Genomic DNA, 27,436 nt, shown 5'->3' with positions numbered 1-27,436 from the left:
ATATTAGTACCGAAAACAATCAATTACTACTATGGGGAGATTATTTTTTTTCTCTCACACAAATGCGGAATGCCTCGACTGTCAGTCACGATTGAATGTAATGGATTAGATCGGACTCGTCATCATCATTTATCATCATCGAAAAAATTAAAAAAGATAATCGAATTTTCTAGTATACAAATATATTTAGACGAAGAAAACGAGAAAAACAAAAACAAAATAAAAGAATGAGCCGCTCATCTCTCGCAGCTATAAGGTGTATTTACAGGCTGCAATTTCCCTTCAGGGTTTAGGGTATTTCTTTGTTCATAATTACATATTTACCCCTCTAGGTTTTTGTAAAGACGTCATTTTCTCATTTGCCAAACACACCCTTCTACCATTTTGTCAATTCTTTGCTCTTCAATTGATCAAGAATCTCGAGTTCTTTGCTCTAAAGTCCAAATCTTTTACCATATATTTACCCAAAAGTTTCGAACTTTGATCACTCCCCTTGCTCTGCCCTGTTAAGAATTGAATCTTATTCAATTTCAAGATTCAATCAGTTTGTTTTTTTTTTTTTTGGTCAGGCAATCAGTTTGCTTTTTGATTGTAAAGATATAGGAGCTATGAAGCATGAGTGCGGGTGCGGGTGCGGGGATACGTGGTGCGGGGATACGGGAATTCGGCAAAAAAAAATAAATGGGGATTCGGGTGCGGGGGGATACGGCAAAAAAAAAAATTAAAAAATATATTTTATATATTTAGATATATAGCTAATTAACAAAACAGTGGAATAACATTCAAATCCAACCAAATAGTCATTAAATAAGTAATATATTACATAACTAAATCATAACACAAATCACAGCATAGTGCCTACTGCTTACCCATTATATAAGCCAGCAACATCTCAGAAGCCACACAAAAACCCATCTTTATACATATATACAATAGATACAAGCTGAGGCCACAAAAACTTAAACAAATTCGCAGCAACTAAACACAACAACGAAATCACATATATACATACAAATATCATGTATGTATTTATATCACGGAAGATGATAGAAAGAGGATGAGATAGAGGAAGATGATAGATAGAAATAGGAGTGAAAAATTACTGAATCTGCCCTTCCCGCACCCCCGTGTATCCCCAGAGCAAGTGCAGCGGGATACGCCACGCGGCGCACCCAGTGCGCACCCAGGCGCACCGCCGCACCCGCACCGCACCCGGTGCGCAGTGCAGCACCTGGGTGCCGCACCCATGCTTCATAGTATAGGAGTAATATACAGTATTATACACTATGATCACTGTAACAATCCCCAATTTTGGGCTAACCCCATTTCAATTAACTTCAGTTTCTTTAAAAAGATCAAGCCCATGTAATCAAGTTTCAATTTTTAGGTGCCCACTAGCACTCTTGATGACAGATGATCAAAAAAGAAGGTACATTATATTTTTAAAAAAATAATCAGACTTATTTGGCTTGAGAATTAGTATGCTTCGTAGATTCAGGGGCGAGTGAGAATCGAATTTAGGACGTGGGAATGGATAAGCCCTTGCAACTACATTTTTATTTATTTCACAAAAGTTGTCATTTCATTTTTATGTGTGTTTAGTTTGATTGAATTGTTGTAGGTGTGATGTATTTGATATGCACAATGAGCTAGTTCCGTATGCTGACGCATGGTCTTGGCAGAAATCAATTGTGGAAGAAAGAAAGAAGTTGATTGATAGTGATGAAGATTTATGTGATAGTCTTGTTATTTTGCAACATCCTCCTGTTTATACATTGGGCGCCGGTAGTTCTGAGGATCACTTGAAAGGGATCAAGAATTATTATCGAACCGAACGCGGTGGGGAAGTTACTTATCATGGTCCTGGACAGGTAATCTTCTAAACTTGCTATGTTTGACTGATATTACTGCCATTTGTTATTTATTTGTGTCTAAAGCTTCTCAATTTCTGTTTGGAAAGCAAGCATTTTGACAAGAGTCCTTATAGTGATACTCACACACATAGATCGAACCCTGAACCTCTTGTTATGATAAGAAGATGGATATCTGTAGGCCAAGAAGTTATGGTTTTATATTTTTGTTTTTGCTAGCATTTCCCGTTTTAATAATCCTACATTGTGTAGCTATTAGAGTTCCTTGGATAGAATTTTCTGTTGTTTATTTGTTACCCAATATTCTGATCTTAGTTTATTTTTGTAGCTAGTTATGTACCCGATTCTAAATCTCCGGTATCACACCATGGATCTGCATTGGTACCTCAGAGCTCTAGAAGAGGTGGTTATGCGAGTACTGTCCTCAACCTTTTGCATCAAGGCTTCTAGGCACAAGGGTTTGACTGGTGTTTGGGTTGGTATGTGGAGTATCTAGTTAAAATTTATCATGCTTTTAGATATCTACATTTCTAAGGAGCTTGAATGGTTCATGCATGAGTTTTACATCACTTAAGCATTGTTGGCCTCAGAAAATTATCAATGCAGTGCCTTTACTTCTAACTTTTGATAGATCTTGTCTGAATTCAAGCAGTTGAATCATGGCAGACAGTCACCAAAGAAATTAGGCACTTGTGTCGTCCCAAAAAATTGAACTTGCATTCAATAGAAATGACTAAAGTATAAGACCGGATTTGCCTAACATACCTCTACTTTGATTTTTAGTTATGGATATATGATACTTAAGTTGAATAGGTCAATTTTTGATTATTGAGTAGGAACCTGAATTTTTGTTTCTCATGTGATCATTCTTGAAATGGCTCTTGATTGGCTGATTGCCCACCCAACCCCGACATTAATTATAATTTTGGAACATAATTTTTCACATGGATGAGATATAAAGAATCTGGATCATATAGTCTCATATTGTATGCATATTAAGGTGAAATGGTTTCTTATAGTTAATGTTTTTAAAAAAAAAATTCTTAGTTGGATGGTAAATCTGATTGGTCACCTAGTAGCACATTAAATATTACTGATAATAATATTGTATGATTTATTACAATTTTACAATTATCACTTGAACACTGCAGGAGATCAGAAAGTTGCAGCCATTGGCGTCCGTGCATCAAAATGGATAACTTTTCATGGAATAGCTGTAAATGTCACAGCTGATCTTACACCCTTTAAACAAATCGTGCCATGTGGGATACAAGGTGGTCAAGTTGGTAGCATAAAGGAGTTGCTACGTGAATCTCTGTCATCTGAAGAATGTGGAGAAATACATTACACTGATTATGAACTAGTTAATACCACTTACGAATCACTGATCAAGGAGTTTTCTAAAGTCTTCCAGGTTGAACTCTGCATTAAACCTATTTCCTTGGCAAATTTTCTAGAGAAGAAAACATCACCAGTGACTGTGTAGAACTAAGTTTTGCTGTGAGATCATTTTAAAGTATCTAGTTTCTTGGTACTCTGCTGTTGTCTTTTGATCTACAGCTCTCAATACAAAGGCTGTACATGAGATTAATGATCTCATGTGGTGGTTCCAGAGTAAACATACATGGAGCATACCTAACGTGAGATTATAAGAATGCTGAAGTGCTAACTTCTGGAGTTTTGAACTGTTAGCTCCTTAGGTTCTGGATGAAATTCAGGTAGACTTGAACCTTGATCAACGACTTCGAGTCTTGGTCTTGGACAGAGCACGTATTTTGACTTAACTGAGTCGAGCTCCGTGACAATCACACTGCAGAACTCCTTACAGTTCTGGCAAATCCCTTCATTGCAGACATCGGCTTTTCAAGGAGTTGAGCAGCATTGATCCATGGACCATGATCCAATGTAAAAATGCCCCATGCAGACTATGCAGTCATGGAAACATTCAATGTTGAATACTCTGTATTTTCTACAGGAAAATGTTAGGTATCCTAAATTATTTTTTTCCCACGTCCAAGTGGTAATGTATGATTGGTGCCTTTCATACTAACAATAATGGGATTCTCTGTATGCACATCAATCATTCAATTGAAAAATAGTCATAATAGCCATCTGTTACACGTTATTTGGTACTCCTCCTGTCTATCTCATTTCTTTACGGTTACTATTTTGGGATGTCCCTCTCATTTCTTTACGTTACTATAAATCGTAAGTTTTTTCCATCATTACACCCACTATCTTCCTCTACTATCTCATATTTAACAATAAAAATTACTATTACACCCACTACTTTCCTCCACTATCTTAAATCTGTTATCAAATATTGATAGGTCCCACCACTTTACCCACTTTTCATCTAACTTTACTCATTTTTCATACATTGTCTTGGTCTCCGTATCCCCCTCCAATATAAACAATTGAGGGAGACGGAGGGAGTAAAATGTTTTAGGAACAAATTTTGAGGTACTTTTTACGGGACCGAAAATAATGGGAGTGACCAATTAGTAATTGCTAGCTTTGACTCTTCTATTTACCGTCCATACTTGCGTAATAAAGACACGATATTATTGGTAGACGGCGTTAGCGGCGCACGTTTGCATTCGATATAAAGATGCAGTAACCAAAAAAGAGGTCAAGGGTGAGTGCTTTTGACTGGTTTTGCCTTTCATACCTCAGAGTATTCAATCTTTCTCTATTTGACAAAGACCTGATCATCAACTTCACTTTAATAAATTTGGATTTTTGGTTACATTTGTAGTATGTATAAATAAATTTAGTAAATATTAATCCGTGTCGTCATCCACGATAAGCCAGCAACTTAATTAAAAATCGGGAAATAGAGTAATCTATCATAAAGTAAATGCGGTCGGTTAGAAACCCACGTGCTTCCATTTTTAATATACACGGAGAAGTGAGGATTGAAAACATCCAAAAACGTCTATATTAAAATAAAAATATCTCAATAATCAATTTGTTTATCAATAATCAATAATTTATTTATAATTTATAATCAATTTGTTTATCAATAATTTATTTATGTCCGAGAGATACTTCAAATTATTCTCAAGTGAGCATGAATTATTAGGATCACGTGTCATTTTTTTTATTATCAATAATTGAATAATCATTACAAATTATTGATTAGATATAAACAAATTGATTATTGAGATATTTTTGTTTTTTTATCATGGATTTTAATAATTGTATGTGATTTTAATTTTGTGTGGATTCTTGATAAAATATCGTAGAGTTGATATAGATTATTTAGGATTTATGCACGATACTTCAGAATCACATTGATTTTGATGAGATTTCAAAAAAATTTAAAATACACTCTCAAGGAATTCATCGTTTTATGAAATCTAAAAAATAATAATCATTTAAATATTATTGAATTTTAATTAATTTTATACAATCTATATTGAATAACATCCGATTTTAAAATCTGATTGAATACCATCACATTTTATAGAATAATTTAAAATTCCAATTAAATATTTCAGATTTTAATAAATTTTTAAGATTTTCCAATCGAATACCTTCCATGTATTACTAAGAGCAACATTTTTAGCTGTATGCAGTCTCAGAAATCAAATAAAAAACGTGGTCGGAGGAACAAAATAGCTCGTGTTTTTAATTTTCCGACGGGAAGCCCACTACAGCAAAGTGGACTATATTCTCTTGCTTTTCTCCTCTGCTAAAAGTCTTCGCAACCTCATTTCATTAATTATATATATATCTCATTCAATCCTCCCCCATTAACACAAACTCAAACACCTCCAATTGGTGTCCAAATCTCGTACCAAGATGGCATCAATCTCTTACACTACCTCATTCACTTCTCCCCAACTCCCATACCACACACCTTCCAAACCACACACTTTTCGTACTCTCCGTGTCTCCGCATCCGTATCTGAATCCGAAAAACCTCCGCTCTATGCAGCAGCCAAACCCGAGTCCGTGACCCTCCCGGTCAAAAAAGTCCCGGGAGGGTACGGGCTCCCGATAATCGGCCCAATTACCGACCGACTGGATTATTTTTACAACCAAGGCAAGGAGGAGTATTTTAAGTCCCGAGTCCAAAAATACCAGTCAACTGTTTTTAGAACCAACATGCCACCCGGACCTTTCATTGCGAAGAATCCTAACGTCGTCGTCTTGCTCGACGGCAAGAGCTTCCCGGTGCTTTTCGACGTCTCGAAAGTCGAAAAGAAAAATCTCTTCACCGGGACGTTCATGCCGTCCACTGAGCTAACAGGCGGATATCGAATACTTTCGTATCTGGATCCGTCAGAACCGAGCCACGAGAAGCTCAAGAACCTTCTGTTCTTTCAGCTGCGATCACGAGCTAGTAAAGTGATCCCTGAATTTCAATCCAGTTATGGAGAATTATTCGAGAAACTCGAAGCTGAGATAGAAAAAACGGGGAAATCTAGCTTCTCTGAGGCCAATGATCAGGCCGCGTTTAATTTTTTAGCGAGATCATTGCACGGTGTTGACCCGACTTCCGCCAAACTAGGCTCTGATGGTCCGAAACTCGTAAGCAAATGGGTTTTGTTCAATCTTCACCCGTTGTTAGTACTCGGGCTCCCGAAATTATTGGAAGAATTATTGATTCACACATTTTCGCTTCCACCTGCGCTGGTGAAAAAGGATTATGCTAGGCTCTACGAGTTTTTTTACGAGTCTTCGGGTTTTTTACTCGACGAGGCGGAAAAAAATGGGATTTCGAGGGAGGAGGCGTGTCATAATTTTGTGTTTTCGACGTGTTTTAATTCTTTCGGGGGAATGAAGTTTTTGTTTCCTAATATGATGAAGTCAATTGGCCGTGCGGGTGCGAAGATCCACACGAAGCTGGCCACCGAGATCCGATCTGTGATCAGATCTAACGGTGGGAAAATAATGATGGGAGCAATGGAACAGATGCCGTTGATGAAGTCGGTTGTGTATGAATGTCTTAGGATTGACCCGCCCGTGGCCTCGCAGTACGGGCGGGCCAAGCGTGATCTGATCATCGAGTCTCATGACGCGGCCTTTGAGGTGAAAGAAGGGGAAATGATCTTCGGGTACCAGCCTTTCGCGACTAGGGACCCGAAGATCTTTGACAGGCCTGATGAATTTGTGCCTGATCGGTTTGTTGGGGAAGGGGAACAACTGCTCAAACATGTTTTATGGTCTAATGGACCGGAGAATGAGAGTCCTACAGTTGCGAATAAGCAATGTGCTGGTAAAGATTTCGTGGTCTTGGCCGCGAGGTTATTGGTTGTGGAGCTGTTTATGAGGTACGATTCGTTCGAGATCGATGTGGCTAAAGTTCCCATTGGAGTTTCTGTTACTGTGACTTCTCTGAAGAGGGCTAGTTTCTGAATGCAGAACACTGGTGATCTTGATTTCCCGGTGAGCCGGAAAGGTTAGCGGGTCGGGTCGGATTGGGTGGGTTATAGTGCAAATGTGCATTATTTTTAGTGGGATGTGATATTTTGGCAAATGTGCATTATTCTTTAGCTTTTTCAGTCACTGATATAACTTGGAAAGAGATATTATTGTCATGTTGATTTTGGATCTTTATGATAAAAAATGTGCTAGTGAAAGTACCAATCTCTCTTTTCTTCTTTTTATCACATGCTTGTCGATGATGTCTGCACTTGTAAAACAAAACGTGACCATAATTCAGGAAATTAGTGAAATAATGAGATTCAATTATTAATCATGCATATACAGTTGTATATTCCCGATTGCACGGTTTAGGCTGCTCCCATTTGCTGTTGTTACAGAAATTATCTTTGCCGGGTTGTCTCTTGCCTTCCCATAGATTCCGAAGCAGTTCTAGATGTTCGCCTGTTCCGGAATCTCCAGATTTATGTTTATTTTCAACTCTCCTGAGCATTTCGGTGTTTACATAGACTGCATAACAATGGTTTCAGTTGATCTGTTCTGTTACCTGATCAAATGAATCTGTCATGTTCACCTTTCTGATGAAAACGTGTTAATTATGGAAGTTGTTTTAATCTTTTTTCTCCGCTTTATTCAAATGGCTGTGAAACTAGAAAAGCCATAAGCAAGCTCTAAGTTCCACAGATGCAGTGTCAGGGTAAAACATTAGCTGGGATACATTTCAGTTTAATTCTTACATTGTCAGAAGTGTATGTTACAGGTTTGTCTCCAGTATGATCGAAAACATACTTATCATCAATAGTATTCCAGTTTGCCCGTCTCTCTGAATAAACACTGGTGAGTAGTGACAGTAGTGACTGAGATTCTTGAAACATTTATTTTACATTTTGAAGATGATTTTGCTATGATAATTTTACACATCTAAATCCTTTTGGCAAGATAGCAGACTATTTATACACAATAAATACTTGGAGTAACACCAAAAATTCTTTAAGATCTCACAAAAAAAGCCATCCACCTGAGAAAGATAATACTTATTGATCACCAAGTTGTATGAGATAGAGAACTATTTGAGGATGAGGAGCTCCCATTAGTATTCCACGAGTCCTGCACAGAACTGGGGGAAAATCCTCGCTGTACTGAATTGAACTCTCAGACAAACCTTTGTTATCGAATGCAGGTCACTTGGTAGCCATGCATACAGATGATAGATTATTGATCACTGAGTTGTATGAGATAGCAGACCATTTGATGAAGGGGAGCTTCTGTCAGTTGTCCATGAGTCCTGCACAGAATTAGGCGAAAAGTTTTTTTCACTGTCTACTGAATTCAAACTTGCAGACAGAACTTTGTTGTTCAATACCGATATCTTGGTGACAACTCTCAGAGGACTCTGGCCTCCTGATGAAGACATGTTTATCTCTTCTGTGGTTACACGTTGATTTAGCCTGATTTGCTCTAGTTCAGCCGCTACTTCTGTCATCGAAGGCCTTGTTTCACTATGAAATGCTATGCATCTAAATGCCAGTTCTGCCACTTTGTGCATTGATGAGAAGGTCGCTTCGTCTAGAGTTGACACAATAAAGGGATCAACAATTTCATTCAGTAGACCCTTCCCAATCCTATCTATAGCAAAAGAAGCTAAATTTACTTCATTCTTCTGGCGCGTGAAGTCTATCACTTTTAATGCGGTTATAATCTCAAGAAGCACCACCCCGAAGCTATAGACATCACTTTTATCCGAGAGATGATAGTTTTGGTGATACTGAGGGTCCAGATACCCTGGTGTACCCTGAGGGGCAGTGGAAATATGCGACGATTCAGTCATTCCAATTCTAGAAAGTCCAAAATCTGCAAGCTTTGTCTTGTAATTGTAATCCAATAAAATGTTGCTGGACTTGATATCTCTGTGGTATATCGGAGGGTTTATGCTAGAGTGGAGATGGGCGATGGCTTGTGCAGTTTCAGCTGCAATAGTGAGACGAACCGACCATGCAAGCCCATTGCCTCTCTCTCTATGCAAATGCTGGCAGAGAGTTCCATTAGGCATAAACTCATACACAAGAATCTGTTCATTTCTTTCAATTGAACAGCCCAATAGGCGGACAAGATTCGGATGATTGACAGAAGAGAGGAGCTTGATCTCATTCATGACATTCTCAATGCTTTCTCTATCTGCCCCCCGTTTGATTCTCTTAATCGCAACCCACTGATCATCACTACGGAGTTTTCCACAGTACACAGTTCCGTAGGCTCCAGTCCCCAGTCGACGTTTATCAGAGAAGTTATGAGTGGCCTTTTCTATTTCTTTGTAGGGAAATACAGGTATGCTAAGGCCTTTAGTATCATAAAGTCTGCCAATTCTTCTTTTTTCAGTCTTGGAGGTGAATCGACGACGAAGAACCAGTCCGATACAGCCCATCAACAGAACACCAGCAGCAGTACCTCCGATTAACATGACTATTTTATCGCTTCCCCCGCAATGGCCTCTAAAGAACCTCCCTATGTTGCACCCCAAATCTATTAACAAGTCAGCGGTAAAATGTTATTAAGGTATCTAACAGCAACTTCAATACCAAAATATTTCTGGTGCAATGTATGTTGTACAAGTAGATGCAGGAACATATTATCTTTAATATGAGATCAATTTTTGTAGTTGTTAAGAAACCGTTCATTTAAAATTTTAAAATGTTAGATGGAAATTGTGAAGATATCGGAGGTGAGAGAAAGTCAAACTTCAGAGCTCTGTCGAATGAGTTGTGATACGAGAATCACTTCATCTTAAAATTTAAATTATTGAAAGAAAACCTAATTATATTTTAAACTCTAATCAAATTTACTATTATCATCAATACCATGCATTACAAACACTTATTATATATCACAATATAAATCTAACATAAACCTATAATCGATGATGACTGTATATCAAATCCAATAATCCACCAGAAACCACTTATTATATATCACAACATAAATCTAACATAAACATATAATCGATGAGTGTATATCAAACCCAACAATCCACCCGAAACCAGAGTCATGCGCTATGCACAAGTGAGTAGGTTTCATTTTTCATACCTCTACTGATTACTCCCTCCGTCCCAAAAAGAGTGAGCTGGTTTGACTTTCACGGAGATTAAGAAAAATGTAGTAAGTTTAGTTGAAAAGTGGGTAAAGTGGTGGGACCTACCAATATTTAATAGTAATAGATTTGAGATAGTGGAGGAAGATAGTGGGTGTAATAGTGTTTATATTATTATAGAAAAGAGATAGTGGAAGAAAGTAGTGGGTGTAATAGTGAAAAGTAGTGTTCAAAAATAGTAAGTATTGTAGGTTCATTCTTTTTGGGACGTCCCAAAAAGGAATAAGGGTCACATGAAATGGGACGGAGGGAGTACATTATTGACTAAAGTCAATTTTGCCAGCTAAGGTATAACCAAACGGCCATAAATTGAGACCGTTGCATATAACATTTGTTAATTTAGCTTACGTGGTTTACCAAAATCCTAAACCGTCGAAAACTTGTACACACATGCATCACATATTCTCAACTGAGACGCAAGTATCCAAGTTCAGATCCGTTGCATTGAAATACAAACAAATATGCATCTGTACATATATAGTTTTTCCTATTTTCATACTTTAATCGATTGCAAATATTTAAATATGCATTTCAGCGTTTACTATATGCTCCTTGGTGATGAATGGGCTCGCTAAAGTCAATTTTGTTGAACTTTGTTTTGTTGCGTGTGTGAAAAGATTATGATTTCTGTATCGACTTGATAATCATGTTTAGCATTTTCTGATAATTTTGATTAGTGGACCTTATAAGTCATTATCAGGGGACAGCAGCCCTAATCAAAATATTATAAACGAACCAACAATTTGTTCCTGCGTCAAGTGTTATTAAAGTAATGACACACTAACAAACTTTAGTATAATCACAACGACATGTTTTTGTCACGGATACTGTATTATCTGCTATGTTCTTCTCCTAACATCACGCTTCAAGAGATGGGTAACCAGGGCCGGCTCAATCAAATTTGGGGCCCTAAGCAAAATCTGAAAATGAGGCCCATACATATTTATATATAATTTTTTTGGTGTAATATAAATTTATTATTATAAAATCCTTACCTCAATGTTGGATGTTGAATGATGAAGATGAGAAAGGTACCAAAAAGGATTACAACTGTTTAGTATCTTACATATGAACTGATGCACACAGTGAAAGCTAAAAAGACAAATTGAAAGAGTAATTTTTTATTCTTAATATTTTATCATTTATATAAACAAAGAAAAAAAAACTAAGTAATTTTAATATTGATAATTAACATTTACTTTAATAAACTTGATATTACATTTAACTAGCAAAATTATTTATGACACATACTTGTCTTTAGACTTCTTTTACATCTGTTACTATTATTTTTTGTATTTGATTCTATACATTTTGTACATGAAATATATTGATAAATGGTATAATATTTTCATCACAATTATCCGTGATATATATTTTAATTTTTTTGAACAAATATTTATATAAATATGATAAATTTTATTTATAGAAACATGATAAAATAATTTATATTTCAAAAATATTTCAATTAAATGATAAATAATTTAATTATTCTAATTTTTAAATAATAAGTCATTTTATATTATTAATTAAATGTATTAAAGAAATTAGAATTGTTTGATAAAATTTTGTTTTCAATAAATTTTTTATTAAAACAAATATTAATATTTGTGTATACATATATATAAAGGGATTTTAAATTTTTCGGGCCCTTTTTGGTTTGGGGGCCCTAAGCAACTGCTTAGTTTGCTTTAAGGTAGAGCCGGCCCTGTGGGTAACTATTCTCCTCGTCTCAAAATAAAAGCTGCTTTGATTTTTGCACGTAATTTGAGATGTAAAAAAAATATATTTATATATATTATTTTTCAAATTCCTTTTCTAATAAAATATAGTTATTAAATTTTTATTTGAAAAAAAAATGAAAAATAATATGTAGAAAATATTTTTTTTATATAACAAATTACGTGTAAAAAATTAAAACGACTCTTATTATGGATCAAAGCGAGTAATATTAACAGAAATTAATATCTCGTATTTGATTTTCAACCACTCTCAGTATTCTCATAATTTGTGACGGATAGAACTCAGAGAATATGCTATTAAGCTAGGAGATTGTTTTGAGACTTGCAGGGATAAGAAGAATTCCTAATTTTTGCTAATCATAAAAATTTGAAAACTTAATAGTGAAAACATTTTGGTGCAAGTTAAATAATTTTTTTATCAAATTCTATTTTGCAAGTAATTTAATGATTAATCTAGCATAAATATTCCTCGCTAAATTTATATGATTTGGAATTTAGTACTAGGAATTTTCTCAGGGACAGAGAAATACCTTTCCGGCAGCCGATGCCAGCACTGAACCCGTCGCCGTGAAATCCATCACGGCAGCTACACCGGTGCCCCGGCTGGCCGTTAATCGGAGACGTAACATTAGTGCATGTGGCATCACTAGAACACGAACAAGGCCCTTGTAGCCACCACCCTAGCTGCACAACCTGAACTTCCAAAGACACTGCAGAGCTATTACTAAAAGTCTGTGTAGACACCGCGGAGATCAGGTAGTCACACTTAGTGTTCGTAACATTTGCATAATCGATGAATAAAGTCTCGTTATTTTGTACCGAATAACAACTTATTTTATCTTTATTTTTCGACGATCCACAATCCAGGAATTCCAGGTTTGTTTGGACCAGAGTACTAGGAATCAGACATCCTGTCACGGGAGTTGTGCAGTTCTGTAACAGAATCCCGTTGTCTCGTGTTGGCGCGTAATTCAGGTTGAAGAATTGCTGCAGGGTTTTCATAGGCCGGCCACATTTGGCAGGAATATTCACTAGTATTTTGTCAGAAGTGATTTTCTGAACGGGGAAGTCTCCGATTAGAACGGTGTCGTTGACGCAGCTGAGCTGGATTTCGCAGCCTGAGGAGAATCCGAACGGGAAGGGAACGTGTTTGGCTGATCCGCATGATTGCTGACACTTTGTTGAGACATGTGCTTGCGCTAAAACTGACACAAGGAGTACAAGTACTGCAATGATATTGAGCAATTTGATCGCGTTTATATTCATGGCATACTATAAAGTTGTTGATCAGAAATTGATCCGAAATCTTCTCTGTTTCGTAGTAGTTGGAAAATGGTGGAGGCAGATTATATAAGAGTTAGTTAGAGTGGTAACAAGTCAGGGGTAGAGATGAGAGGATGACTATGTTAGAATTTAGATGATAAAAAGGATTCTTTAATATTATCTTGTGTTAAATTTCTCGAAACAGGTCAGTCACAAAAACTTTAAATAATTACATCCCCATTTACCTCTATAGTGACTCGGATTCTGTTAGAAACTGATATCCGCTAAATTAAGCCTGATAGAAATATTGGAAGAAAATTAATAAAAATGGTTTGGAACCAGAATCTCGTCGAGATTTGGACCTTTATAGGAATGCAACTACTGGGAGTTCGATTTTTCGTAAGATACTTGTATGTTTCAACAAATCAACATCAATCTGGTTCTATATTCATACCTACATACGTACAGTGTACTATATAATTTTAATTTCGGTGTGAATGCTAATTTCTTCAATTGCAGCTACCTGCCAGATATGCATTGGCCCAACTGGGCATCCAGCGATAAATTGATTGAAATCTTAATCCGTCTTACATCTATAATTAAGGAAGAATCGAGTTCTGGACTTAGAGTTTACACTTACGTACTATCTGCTGATGGCTGATCGCTATAGCAGGGCGAAAATGACTAAACACGGGTATTTATACATCTGATCTGAGTATGAAATAAACGGATCACAAATCAGAGACTTTTATACCAGCGAAACTACGAAACTACATTTACAAATGAAAATTAATGATGATATAAAAGCGATCTTTAAAATGGCCACTTATGCTGAAATGACAAATGAAGTTAAAATTGAGTACATAAAAGTATTATGTTAAGGTCACTATTGAAACTGCTCTGATGCTGAAATATGAACTGAAATTGAAGACAGAGTGAAAAGTTAGATATATTAAACCAAAGGTTCCAAGAGGCTGGTATTCAGCGGTCCCAGCAGGAATATTAAGTTATCATTATTGCTCTTTGGTAATCCTTTATGTTATCCCATTTTTGATTTTGCTTTGAGTACTCACACAGGCGGATGTAGAAGGTGGGTTCAGGGGCTTCAACCCACCCTGAGTCCATAACATCTGTATTTATAAAAAAAAAATTTGTCTATTCATAATATGAGCCCATCGTACTAGAAAGCGCAGTCCATTAACTAAACTAATCTATATTATACATAAAAGACTTGGATTTGGAGTGAAAAGATTTAAAAAATTACTCTGCTCTTCGACTTTCGACTACTCCTGACCTCATTGTTTCCCCTTCAACAAGATAACTTCCCCAATATTAATGAAGTCCCTTCCTTGATAAAATTTTGGATCCACGGCCGAGTATCCATGTCGGACATACATGAGTACTCTGACACTAATTATAGACCAATAACTAGTTAAATTTTAAAAATATTATAAAATCCGACACTTAAACACGTAACATAGGCAATATTCAATCAAAGAGACCATTAATCGCTAATTGTTTACTTAAAGAAATCTATAGCTTAGTGAATTACAAGTCTTCTGCCGATGGTTGATACAAGTCTTTTGAACCACTTCCCCACTACATATAAGTTATGATACTGTCTCATCGTAGTGGAGGGTTATGATCAAACATGAGGATTTTCTATCAGCACTCAGCAGAGTACCTGTGTATCAGAACATCAGAATGTTTTTGGCGGACTTACTTGTCTATGGAGACACAGTAGATTTTAATGCAATCGAACTCAAGATGACGAAAGATGACCACTATATTATGTCATCGTGCTCTTGCACTAAATATTAATACCTGCTATTATTATCTTACCAAAATATATTGCTTTCGTACTCCGATCAGTACTCTCTCTATCTTATATTGTATGTTTCTAGGTAGTCAATTTATCAAAATTTGACCTTTAGTTAAAGAAAAATTTATAAATTATTTTAAAAATCTAAAAACTAGATTTTGAAGGGAATTAGATCTATTTTATAATAAAATAAATTTTTTTAATTTTTTTAAGTTGGATAATATGTGTAAATTTGTGGTCAGAATTCATAAGTTGACTCTTCAATAACTAAAACAAGACATATAATATGTGATGGATGGAATATTAATCACGGATTAAGATTAACTTAACTTTTGCATGTTAACATTTCCATTCATGAACACTGTAATTCATATTCATATTAAAAATAATATTTACAAATATAATTATGATATGAATAGTTTTAAAAAAACACACGATATTTGATGGTGCCACACTCTCTATTTAGCACAAGTTTTTATCATTTTAGTGGGAGATATACTGTTGGGCCGAAGTTGCTTTGGATTAAGATTTTCACAATTACATGAGTTTCTCTTCTGAGCAAATGAAAAGGTAGCTTTTGATTACACATGTCACTTTTGATTTAGGCACAGTGTGGGTTGACCAGTTAGTAAAAAATGTTATTTTCAATTAATTTTTTTTTTATGAATTAAAATTTTGATTACATATTTTATTCAGGAAAAAAAATTAAAAATAATATTTTTAACTATTCAATCAAAGCACTTAAAATGTGTGCCAAAAAATCAAACACCATATATTAAAAAACAGAGAGATGAACAATTATAACGCGAATACGGGTTGAACAACAGTGCCAGATCCCACCATCATCATCGTTTTGGATTATTATTCGGAATAAATTTGCGATTTTTCGAGAAAAGAAAAACATATCTGAATACAGATATATCGCACTCAGGCAGACGATTACATTGAGTTCAACCAGTCCCGATGCTAAATTTTACTGTATCTTGCAAATATATCCCAATAAAAATAAAAATATATTTATGTAAATCTGGAGTTGCACTGAAATATTATTTATGAACTTACAAAATGTCACAGTACAAGCAAACTCAAACCGAGACTGTACATTACATTACTAAGCGACAATAAATAGAAACTACTAGTGGTTCTTGATCGTGTGGGTAACAAGACGGGTGCGTGAGCGTGTGTAATTATCAAACGAAGAAAACTAAGGATCTGTGAAAGGATTGTCAGCAAATTTGGCAGTGCTCTGGCTGAGCACCTGCACTGGACTCCCAACGCCGCTTTCAGTCTCATCTTTCTCATGCTCTTGCTCGCCACCTGCACCAGGACTCTTGGCCGAAGGGAAGAAAGATCCGACGAAAGATCTCAATTTATTGACCCTCTTACGCTGTCGAATCCTCCTAAGAACAACTTCCTTGTCCAGCGTACCTGTTTTATTATTCGGATCGCACTTGAGCTGCAAATGACTGGTAACAACCACATTTTCCTCCGGCTTTTTCGAGATTAGCCAAGACATTGTAGCTTAATGCTGAATAGAGATGTAATTTGTGGAGAGTTTAGCAAGTGATGTGAAGCAGAGTGGAGTGGTTTAGTATTATAGAGGAGAAGAGAGTGTGCATGAAGCTAGAGATCTGGTATTTTGCTTTAAGTGGATTCACGTATGATATTCAAGGCTGGTCGGTTGAAAGATTCTTTAAGTCGGGCATATGTGTAACATTTTCTTGGATTTAGTAACCTTGGATTGCGTGATATGTCTCTTTTATTTCACTCAGGCCCCATTTGTTACCTAGCTTACTTTCGGTCTGTTTAACGAGGGTGGACAGATTGCAGTCTGCGCATATGACATTAAATACCCTCCCGTTTCATCTAAGTAGAGTGAGCGAATGAGATATCATTGAACCAAAAAATGGTCGGATAGTTCTTACACTGTATTTGGGGGTAAACAATCTACAATTGTATCAGGGGTAAGAGTTATAATTATTTGTCAGAAAATTGAAATTTTGGTGTCTTTGAGTAGTATACTAAAGGAGCCGGTTACAATTATTTGTCAAAAAAATCGAAGTTTTGATGTCTTTGCCAATTACAATTATTTGTCAGAAAATTAAAATTGTAATGTCTTTTGAGTAGTATACCAAATTAGTATGCAGTTCCACCTGTATATAACACTGTGTTCAACTTTTTGATGGTAAATCTATGGGCTATGGTAGTAGTATATTCACCCATGCATGTGATATTATTCTCTTTTGAATACATGTCAAGAAATTACGTGACTCAGCTACGTGGCGACATCCCGACACTGGTCCTCCCGTATCGGTTACCTGTGTGCACAGAGTAGAAGAAGATAACAAAGACCAGGAACCAGTAAGTTACAGATAGTGGACAATTTCAATCTAATAAGTGGTGACCTGACAGGGCATCTCGACGCTTGTGTCACTTTGCTCGTCGATACGTGATGATTTCTTGAGGCATATTTATAATTTTGTAAAATTTAGAACGATGAAAAAAAATAATTTTATCAAGTTAAGACACGTGTTTCTCGTGTCTATTACCCAATCCACACCCATTAGGGTACAGGAAAATTCGATGGATTCCAGCTCTTTGTGGTGGTTGAGATCAGATATAATCCAAACTGGTCACACTTGTAATTAAACTGCAAACCTTGAGGCAACGGTGAGCGACCTAGCCAACGGGGCACTGGTTTTGCGACATTTGAGGCCCCAAATTTATTTTCGACATTTCAATTCGGTTCCAATGTGGATCCAGTCAACGTATGCATTTATCCATATATTTTGCGTACTCATGCTACACAGATGCGCGATTGCCCTGCGATCTCAGCAATCTGATGATAAAAGTTTTGTAACAATTACTCTCTCAGTTCAATTCAATTGTATACGTTATTTTTTAACACGTTTTTTAATACTCCCTCCATCCCAAATTAAATGAGCTAGTTGACTTTGGGCACGTAACTTAAGGTGCATTGACCATATAGTTTTGAAATTTATTTTTAAAATTTTCCTTTTGTAAATGAAAATTTTATATTTAAATATTTATTTGCAAAAATAAAATTTTAAAAATAAGTAATATAACTATGCGGTCAATGGACTTTAAATACGTGCCCGAAGTCAACGAGCTCATCTAATTTGGGATGGAGGGAGTATTTCTTTAAAATATAATTTCATAATAGTTTTTAAAATTCGTATAAACAGTATACGTATACTATTCACGGGGACGGAAGGAGTAACATTATTATCATTTTATAGCTGATAATCTTGTTTTAACAACAACCATTACTCTGCAAAAACCAATTTTAATGGAGAAATAAACCAATGAATGCCGTGAAAATCCAATTCCATTAGAGGAACATTGGCATACGCATTTGACACATAAGTTTCTATATAGTCGAGACATCAACCATATCAGGATAAATCTCTCAAGGTTGTAAACACTCTGCCTTTGGAAAAATAATAATTTGATCGTGACAATTACGTCAACCTACAGATGCATAAAATTACAAACACCTATTGATTCCCATATTCTATAAGTAGAATCTTCTTAGGCCAGTGATTTAACAAAAAAATTCCCAAAATCAGATGAAAACTGGTGTTCTAACTCGATCAAAATTTTCTGTTTGAGAATTGATATTGAATTATGACATTCGATATGTTACGATTTCCAAAAAAATCGTATATTGTTAAATGTAATTTTCAGCAATAGAAAATTAATGTCGATTTTAAATTTCGAATTGATCTCGGGGTCTTGTCCCAGTCCGGACATATCTCTCAACCATCTATTTAACAGAAAAAACTGCCACACACACTTGTCGTAGCCATAATCTTGAACCCGATAATCCCTCTGCACCAGGCCATTACTTCTTCTCCTTCAACTCCATCTTCATTTCTGCATTTTCGCAATTTACATCCCAGCATTACATATATTTCTCAACAAAATCTCGGAGATTTACTCTCTCTGCACTTCTCTCTTGAGACATACTTAAAATTTCTTAAAGCCCATTTTTGTTGCGCCAAAAAATATATTGTTGTGGAGAAGAACATAGACAATTTTGATTGTATAAGATGAGAGAAGAGGAAGCCAGGCCAGCAAGTGCTTCGTTGCGAGACATAACTCGCAAGCATCCGAAAAAAGGCCACATGATGCATTCTGATCCAGAGCTTTCTATGGCCTCCTCAATGAGGGATGATCTTAGCATTGAAGTCTCCCACCGAAAGAGCTGCTTCTCTGCGTATGACACGACTCGTTTAAGCGGAGAAGGCTCCCCCATGACGATGTCCCCTTGGTGTCAAAACAGCTATTTCAATCAGTCGTATCCGTGGGAAAATTATGAAACTGAGAATTCAAACGTCTCTGTTAAAAGGCTTCCTCAAAATGCCCTCGTCGGGTGTATAGTACGCGAAGAGGGCCATATTTACTCTCTTGCTGCCTGTCGTGATCTCTTGTACACGGGCTCGGAGAGCAAGAACATAAGGGTTTGGAAGAATTTGCATGAATTTTCGGCTTTTAAGTCCAACAGTGGACTTGTTAAGGCCATTATAATTTGCGGTGACAAGATCTTCACGGGGCATCAAGATGGCAAAGTGCGAATTTGGAAAGCTCAGGCCAAGAATCCAGATATCCACAAGCGTTCTGGTACATTACCAACATTTATTGACATCTTTAAATGCTCTATCAAGCCCAAGAACTACGTGGAAGTGAAGCGTAACAAGACCTCTGTCTGGATCAAACACGGTGATGCCATTTCTTCGTTAAGCATGAACCAGGAGAAAGGCCTTCTTTACTCTGCTTCGTGGGACAAAACATTTAAGGTCTGGAAAGTGGAGAATTCCAAGTGTCTCGAATCCGTTATAGCCCACGAAGATGCTGTGAATTCAATTGTTGCTGGAGCCAATGACATGATCTTTACAGGCTCCGCGGATGGGAGTGTTAAGGTATGGAGAAGGGAAGTGCATAATAAAGGTACCAAACACAGTCTTGAACAGACGCTTTTAAGTCAGGAGTGCGCTGTAACGTCTCTAGTTATAGACGGATCACACTCGATACTGTATTGTGGATCCTCGGATGGGCTGGTTAACTTTTGGGAATGTGAGAAGGAATTGAAGCATGGGGGAGTCCTTAAGGGACATAAGCTAGCAATTTTGTGTCTAGCTGCTTCGGGGAATTTATTGTTTAGTGGATCAGCGGATAGGAATATTTGTGTGTGGAAGAGGGTGGAGGGTTCAGCTCACTCGTGCCTCTCTGTCTTGACAGGTCACACTGGACCTGTTAAGTGCTTGGCAGTGGAGAAGGATCTACAAACATCAAATGCTGATGATCAGCGGTGGCTTTTGTACAGTGGGAGTCTAGATAAGTCTGTCAAAGTATGGAGTGTATCGGAACAATCTCCTGATTTTAGTGAATTTCAGCAAGGAGATGACAACGGGGACTTCATCCTACCTGCAAGATAATAAATCCGCGGTCTGAGCTCCACTTGGCAAGCTCACATTTAATAAAAGTTTGTCATTGAGTAATTTATTATGAAAAATTGATCACATAAGAGAAGAAGTGAGATTTCAAGATACGAGTCCTGTAAGAACGTAGAGCTGAGACACATCACTGATCTTTTAACTGAATCGCTTAGTAAACCACTTTTACAATATTGGCCATACAGAGAATTGATAGCAAAAGCAAACTTCGTGTTTTTTTTGTTCCCTATTACATATAGCTATGAATATGTTTGTTTTACATCCTGGTGCCAAATAGTACTTTGCCAATGTGGTCATTGATAATGTTAGGATCACAATAAGCAGTGTAGTAGAAAGTCCTTGCAACCATGAAAAATATCTGCTTGAACTCTGGATCCAGACTGTCAGGTGAGTTGCAGAACACTGACTGAACTAGTTCTTGCATGTCGGATTCTATTTCCGCGGTGGTGATGGCTCCTGTGTTTCCATTGCAATTGTTTTGATTTTGTACCTGTTCAAAAATGCGGTGACCAGCAGACATTTGAGGTTGAGGTTCGGTATGCTTTATATGTACTTTTATAAAATTAGGAGAATATCGCACATCTTTACTTGTAGTTACCTTCTGGAAAACCCTAAGCTGATGGCAAATACGATTGGTGATGGTAGAAAGAGTTTTATATTGCGGATGTGATAATATCTCCTCTGATATTAAACGGCCTGCACAGATATTAATTATCTCTTCCAATAACTGTGCTCTAGCTTTGTCCACATTACCATCTTCTTGCCATACCAGCAACCACGCAAGCCACTGTAACAAAAGAACATTTCATTAACGATCATATACCATGTTAAGTAACCAAGTCTCCAAACGTCTTAAGGTTTAGAGACTCACTGCCTGATGGAGTTGGGGGTAGATGTCAATTCCATGTGCACTCTTTGCATTCAGAGTAAGCTGCTTTATGGTTCCTACTAATGTCCCTACAAGCTTCTGCCCTGCCGGATTAGCATAGTAAAAAATTTCAGAAGTGTTCTTGAATTCCTGGACAAAGGCTTTCCTCTGCTCGACCGAGTTCTCCATGTTTTCAAAGAATGATCCAATTGTCTCAACCAGAGCTTCTGTTTTAGCCCAAGCAAATCTCTGGTGTGACAGTTCCGGCTCAAATAAACTCGATGCTGCCAGATAATACGACAGCAGAAGGCTGTTTTCATTCATTCCAAACTGCTCCAATTTGCTATGTGCAAACCACCTATCGAAAATAATCTCACTTTATTATAAATACAAATAGATCAAAATAGTGTAAAATCAAAAGGACAAAGAAAGAAGCATTACTCTTTCATATGGTACCATTCTTGCTGATGAATTGTCTGGCATTTAGCATAATCCAGTTTCGCAAGCTCCAGATAGATGTTATTATTTACATGAGGCATCCTGAAAGAAACAGATAATAGTTGATGGCATTAGTTTAATCAGAATGGTATCTCTCTGTTTACCGCAGGTTGAGAGTTCGAATCTTGTCAAAAACGAGAAGAGTACCTGTATAAAGTCTTTCCGATCCAAACATCATCTTCACCACCGTAATGATCCAAGTAGAAGCATGTTTCTAACCGAGGTAAACTGGCATACCATGGTATATCTAGCCCATATTCAACCTATTCATTTGATGTGAAATATCCGAAAAATAAATAAGCAAATAAATTATAACGAACCCTGAATTCGAATTCAAGAATCACATACCTCGCCCTGTAAATCCTTGGTTATTATCCATTTATCTAGGAGCTGCCCGTCAGCTCGTTTGCTTCTTAAAAAATCAGTCGAAAATTTTTTGGCAGCCGAAAGTAAAGATTCTTCTGGGAACGAAACCTGAGAAACTCTCAGCAGATTCAGCATCCCCGTGACAGCCTGGTTCGACTCTCCAGCCAAGGCGAAAAATTTGCCATTGCTCTCGAAGTTCCTAAACACATCTGACCGACAAAAAAAGTGCATGTACATAAAAAAAAAAATATTAAGTTCTAAGATCGAAATTAAATTTTTGAGAGAGTGCTCAGCTCACCTGGAGAAACACTATAACCATGCAGTCTTAGAAGGCGAAAAGCCATAGCAGTGTCGTCGATATCAGTAATATTTAATGTTCTTCCCCAGCAGATTCCTTTCTTTGTCCAATATCTGTTTTTTATTTACATTTCTTTTTCTTCAGAACTCACATTCGCGTGCATAAATTATACAGAAATACAATATCCATAAAACGGAGTTCATTCGTTCAAGAAAGTTTACCATCTATTCTGTAAAATTACAAATACCTGTAAACATAATCCATGCACTCTTTAATCTCAGGCTTAAAGTGGCGCGAAATTCCCAGGCGCTCCAGTCGGTCCACAACCCAATTATGCTCGAACATATCAACAGGGTACGTATTCGGAACTGAATTAGTATAGAATAGAAATAATTTAGTAAAATTTTCGAGAAACAGTAGAATTTACAGTCCTATAGGTGTTTGTAGTTACCTCCACCATTGAATTTCTGGATGGCTTTGCTAAGATAATCGAAGCATTTCGCATCTTTGGTCTGCATGAGTGCGTAAGCTGTGGAGGAAGGTGAAGATAGAAAAGAGCCATCTTCACATCGTAATTTTAGTAATTTTTCCCACTTCAAATCGACCATTCCTTCTAAGCTATAGAGCAGTGTCGTGGGCACCTCATGCATTTTGTCCTTGGGTATTCTGGTACACAGAGGAAACTCCAATTATAAGTACCTTAAAAAGGATGAACAAATGTATACGAGAATAAGGAAAATAGAAGAAGTCATTAATAATCATCGAAAAATATGAGTACTTGAAAGTCGAAGGTAGTAGAATGTACTTTTTTTTGATTAACTTATTATATTTTTATATTTTTTAGCAAAATATCAATTTCATCATTCGAATGAATAAGTTGACAAATATGTTTTTGTTTTATAGTTTTGATAATTATAAGAGTAAATGACAAAGTGGTGGCTGTAGTTTCCCGATTTTTAGAAGATAGTGGCTGGACTTTAAAAATTACATAATGGTGGCCGGAGTTTACTTCCGTCTTTTAATATGGTGGCGGCCGTGAACTTCTGTTAATTTTCTTCCGTTAACTCCAAAAAATAAAAGAATAAATGACAAAATGTTGGAAATCCAGCCAACATTTTGTAAAATTTGGAAAATTACAACCACTATTTTGTCATTTACTCTTTTATTTTTTGGAGTTAACGGAGAAAAATTAACGGAGGTTCACGGCGGCCACTTTTTTAAAAGGCGGAAGTAAACTCCGGCCACCATTATGTAGTTTTTAAAGTTCAACCACCATCTTGTAAAATTTGGAAAACTACGGCCACCATTTTGTCATTTACTCTAATTATAATGAAATCATCTATAATATAAAATTAATTCAAATAAACAATTTAAGCTGTATATTTAAGACATAAGTGACTTAAGAGCTTATCCTCTGTCATCCCAGGTCCTGGCTCACCTCAAAAAATTATTAGAACAGATACTCAATTGTAAATTCTTGTAAGGTTATAAGCCAAGAATACCTTGAGCGCTTCAAATCTCTTTGCGCATAAATCTCTTTCATTATTGGCAAGTTCTTTGGAATTTCAATATTTAAAGACTCCGCAACCTCGACAAGTGAAGGGAATACTATTTCAAACCCCATTGTCGTATGCTCAATCTTAACATCCGCAAGCTTATTTATGTTTTCTCTGATAAACAATAACCCTGCAAACAAAACAATAAGCCAACTAAATAACTACTTAAAAAAATATATATATCTATGCAGATGAAGAAACTGCACTTATAAATCCTGGTACCTCTTTCCATCTTCTGCGGATGAACAGTCCATGTTTTTAGTGCAACAACACATGCCAGTGTATTGAGAATTCGATCATGAGCCAAGAACAATTTGTCGTCGCCCCACGAACCATCAGACAGCTGATTGTCTGCAATCCACTCAAGGCTTGAAGGGAACATAGGTAGTCCAGTTTTGTCCGAGTCCTCCACAAGAGCAACCCATGCGGTGTCATAAGCAGAAATAGTTGTTACTAGCTCCGTCGTCCATGGACTGAAACATCTCTTGGATTGATTTGATACATTCTGAGACCTTAGATGATGATGAAGAAATTTTGAATTAAGTACGCGGATAACAATTATAGAACCAAGAATCATCAAGAGTACGCACAACTTCATACGATTTAATGTTAATTGACCAATTATTCTAAAACCCCGAGGTGTTGGGTCCTGGGAGGAGGGTTTACCAGGTTCATATTATATATTAACAAATTTGCTTTCGTGGAGTACCTTATCGGTTTTTCTTATCTTATGAGGTTCCAGAATCTTTTGCCAGTTTACCAGTGCAGGTAACTTGTTTTGAACAGCCAAGTCTGCAAATTCACATTCAAAATCTCAAATATATACATAACCATTAATGAAAACTTCGTTATCAGACACGTATTTTAATGTTCTCATGTAGGAAATAAACTAGATATATAAAAGCTTTTACCTGTAGTATTAAATCTTGAATCTGCACTGCATTGAACACTGAATCTAATAAGCTTCACACCTTTGTCTCTAACTTTAAAAGCATCGAATCCTGCAGACAAAAGTAAAACTTATCTACGACAGACAACGAAAACTACTAAATTTATTCTAGCTACATAGAAAACGACTGTTGAGAAACGATGATGTAAATTTTCTTGTAATACCTGTGTAATTATTGTCGACAGAAATGATCTTGGCCGGAACAAATAAGACGGATGGCATTTTGGAATTACAAATACTCATGATTTAATTTTTTTTGTTTCTGTTCGTATGCCAAGTAAGTGTGAAGAATTGTCAAGGGAGTGGGCTTTAAATAAGCATGCATGGTAGGAAAAAAATAGGAAGACGGCAATAATTTTATTACTAGATTCCTCTGCCAGAATTCCGGCTAGAGAAAATGCAGACCGGGTACTTCAATCAGAATTTGGGATTTTTTAGTTTACTAGTAAAATAATAAAATAATATACTTGTTATTTATATATTTTAAATTTATTAGGTTAAAATTTTATTTGTGAATTTTTAGTTATTTCATTAGCAATAGATGTAGTTAATAGTTAATAAAAATAAATTTTGTAATAAAACTTACAATGATCATAAATTTTGTTGTAATTGAATAAATTAATTAATTGTGTTTTGTCCAAAATAATTAAAATATGGTTTAAAACATATTGTTTTGAGATTTTTTATCTTCATTTTCATTTACGCGATTTTGAGGTGTTGGTCTCTGATATTTTGAGTCATTGATAGAAAGAATATCTTTGTGATTTACTAAGTATTTAATTTATGTCTTTGATTTAAGTATTCAATTAATCTATTGAATATATCAAACATCATATTTAAGATTACATAATTTAATATAATATTATACAAAGAGTATGATATAAAAATATTAATCTAGAGCAAAATTTAAATTGTTGTGCGGATTAAAAATTTATCTAAAGCAAATTTTAATTCTTGGATCACATTTATCCAATTTTCTCTTATACTTAAATTTTTTTAGTGTTCTAAAGTTGAGTCTATTTTTAGAAATCTTTTACTGCAAATATGGGCACACAAAATTTTTCGAGACATATAACAAAATTATATTTTTTCACACCTGAAATACTTATAAAAACTATATATATAAATAGTGTCACCACATCCTTTATTTTAAAATTAAACATTAATTTTACATATATTTATAAAAATAGCATAGATATATTTCATATAAATTTTTAGACATACACTCATTTTTATTAAATATATATAAAAATGTATTTGTTTTAAACTAAGATTTAAAATAAGATAAGTCAAAATACTTAAATTTTATTTTTTAACATGAGACATCATTAGAGTGCACGAGAATACACTTCTCACATACATATCAAAATATTATGAAAATAATAATATTAAGATAATGATATACTAGATTTTAGCAAAATAAATTGTTTCAGAAAATGAATCTTACAGACTTCTTGCTCTTGCTTTAACTTTAACGGTCTTTCTAATGTGTGCCCAAGGGCACACAATAATCACTAAATTCTATAAAAATGGCCTATTTTGATTGGTGGAGTTGATGTGAATGCAGAGGGCCATTCTCATTTATTATTCATCCACCAAAAAGAGCTATTTTTATTGGAGTTAGGGACTATTGTGTGCCCTTGGGCACACCATAGAAAATCCCTAACACGTAAAATTGTTTTTTCACTTTAAAATCTTGAGAAAAACAGCCATATTGTATTAGTGTGTTGGCTAAGTCAAAATTTTGAGAATGAAAATCTTGTTTCTAGAAATTACGGTCCCTCTCAGCCTCTCTAGTTAAAGTTCCACGCATGCCGAGACACAGATTACAATACAAACGATTACAATACAAACGTGCGGGGTTGAGCAGGGAAATGTGGATGGAGATGAGTAGGCCAGTTTGGACTATATTTTATTTGTTTTTATTCTTTTTCTTGTCTCATTAGTTTTTGATCTAGTTTAATAATATGAAAAAAAAAATCATTACTATTCATGTTCTTCAGATTTGGTTTTTTTTAGCATGTCTAGTCATGTTTTTCCTATACCTCTCTGTTTTATTTGTATCAAAAATTATTATTTATAATTTAATCAGTGTTATATTTGATAAATTTAAATGTAAATAATAGTTAAACATAACACAATATTGAATTCAACCTCAGATTAGAGATTTCTAATATCAAATATTACAAT

The 27,436-nt window shown here is 35.7% G+C and overlaps 4 protein-coding genes, 1 non-coding gene and 1 pseudogene across 6 annotated transcripts; 3 read left to right on the top strand and 3 right to left on the bottom strand.

Annotated features, from left to right (window-relative positions):
* Positions 1 to 49: 49 nt before the first annotated feature.
* Positions 50 to 144, bottom strand: LOC135146894 (small nucleolar RNA SNOR75). Its single transcript, XR_010283988.1, has one exon. It is a non-coding gene; the product is annotated as a small nucleolar RNA SNOR75 (small nucleolar RNA).
* A 114-nt stretch (positions 145 to 258) lies between these two features.
* LOC108220652 (octanoyltransferase LIP2p, chloroplastic) lies at positions 259 to 4,003 on the top strand. The gene is made up of 4 exons (XM_017394475.2): positions 259 to 1,429; positions 1,622 to 1,871; positions 2,200 to 2,350; positions 3,023 to 4,003. Exons 1-4 carry the CDS (start codon positions 1,287 to 1,289, stop codon positions 3,355 to 3,357), a joined length of 879 nt encoding a protein of 292 aa, XP_017249964.1. The 5' UTR covers positions 259 to 1,286; the 3' UTR covers positions 3,358 to 4,003.
* A 1,461-nt stretch (positions 4,004 to 5,464) lies between these two features.
* LOC108223756 (allene oxide synthase 1, chloroplastic) lies at positions 5,465 to 7,492 on the top strand. The gene has a single exon (XM_017398162.2). It carries the CDS (start codon positions 5,679 to 5,681, stop codon positions 7,236 to 7,238), a length of 1,560 nt encoding a protein of 519 aa, XP_017253651.1. The 5' UTR covers positions 5,465 to 5,678; the 3' UTR covers positions 7,239 to 7,492.
* Positions 7,493 to 8,107: 615 nt separating this feature from the next.
* On the bottom strand, positions 8,108 to 13,701 carry LOC108219806 (wall-associated receptor kinase-like 14). Of its 2 annotated transcripts, XM_064094372.1 has the most exons (3): positions 12,680 to 13,701; positions 8,629 to 9,785; positions 8,108 to 8,550 (listed from the first exon to the last, which is right to left on the bottom strand). In XM_064094372.1, exons 1-3 carry the CDS (start codon positions 13,413 to 13,415, stop codon positions 8,485 to 8,487), a joined length of 1,959 nt encoding a protein of 652 aa, XP_063950442.1. In that variant the 5' UTR covers positions 13,416 to 13,701; the 3' UTR covers positions 8,108 to 8,484. The 2 variants fall into 2 exon arrangements, with proteins under 2 accessions (XP_063950442.1, XP_063950441.1); XM_064094371.1 differs by having other exon boundaries at positions 8,108 to 9,785; positions 12,680 to 13,696.
* A 5,372-nt stretch (positions 13,702 to 19,073) lies between these two features.
* LOC108221829 (protein JINGUBANG-like) lies at positions 19,074 to 20,693 on the top strand. Its single transcript, XM_017395683.1, has one exon. It carries the CDS (start codon positions 19,308 to 19,310, stop codon positions 20,691 to 20,693), a length of 1,386 nt encoding a protein of 461 aa, XP_017251172.1. The 5' UTR covers positions 19,074 to 19,307.
* Positions 20,694 to 20,829: 136 nt separating this feature from the next.
* Positions 20,830 to 25,545, bottom strand: LOC108221828 (ent-copalyl diphosphate synthase 1-like; annotated as a pseudogene).
* Between the last annotated feature and the right edge of the window lie 1,891 nt (positions 25,546 to 27,436).

This window comes from Daucus carota, chromosome 5 (genome assembly GCF_001625215.2).
Source record: "Daucus carota subsp. sativus chromosome 5, DH1 v3.0, whole genome shotgun sequence".
Classification (NCBI taxonomy): Eukaryota; Viridiplantae; Streptophyta; class Magnoliopsida; order Apiales; family Apiaceae; genus Daucus; species Daucus carota.
Note: the sequence above shows the minus strand (reverse complement) of the source record. Positions and strands in the feature narration are given on the sequence as shown.

Bases quoted from the DNA above. Each gene is read 5' to 3' on its own strand.
- LOC108221829 (XM_017395683.1), top strand. From the start codon at position 19,308: ATGAGAGAAGAGGAAGCCAGGCCAGCAAGTGCTTCGTTGCGAGACATA.
- LOC108220652 (XM_017394475.2), top strand. From the start codon at position 1,287: ATGATCACTGTAACAATCCCCAATTTTGGGCTAACCCCATTTCAATTA. The intron at 1,872-2,199 runs GTAATCTTCTAA...TTATTTTTGTAG, and splicing joins CTTATCATGGTCCTGGACAG to CTAGTTATGTACCCGATTCT. The intron at 2,351-3,022 runs GTATGTGGAGTA...TGAACACTGCAG, and splicing joins TTTGACTGGTGTTTGGGTTG to GAGATCAGAAAGTTGCAGCC.
- LOC108219806 (XM_064094371.1), bottom strand. From the start codon at position 13,415: ATGAATATAAACGCGATCAAATTGCTCAATATCATTGCAGTACTTGTA. The intron at 9,786-12,679 runs GTATTTCTCTGT...ACTTGTTAATAG, and splicing joins TGGCATCGGCTGCCGGAAAG to ATTTGGGGTGCAACATAGGG.
- LOC108223756 (XM_017398162.2), top strand. From the start codon at position 5,679: ATGGCATCAATCTCTTACACTACCTCATTCACTTCTCCCCAACTCCCA.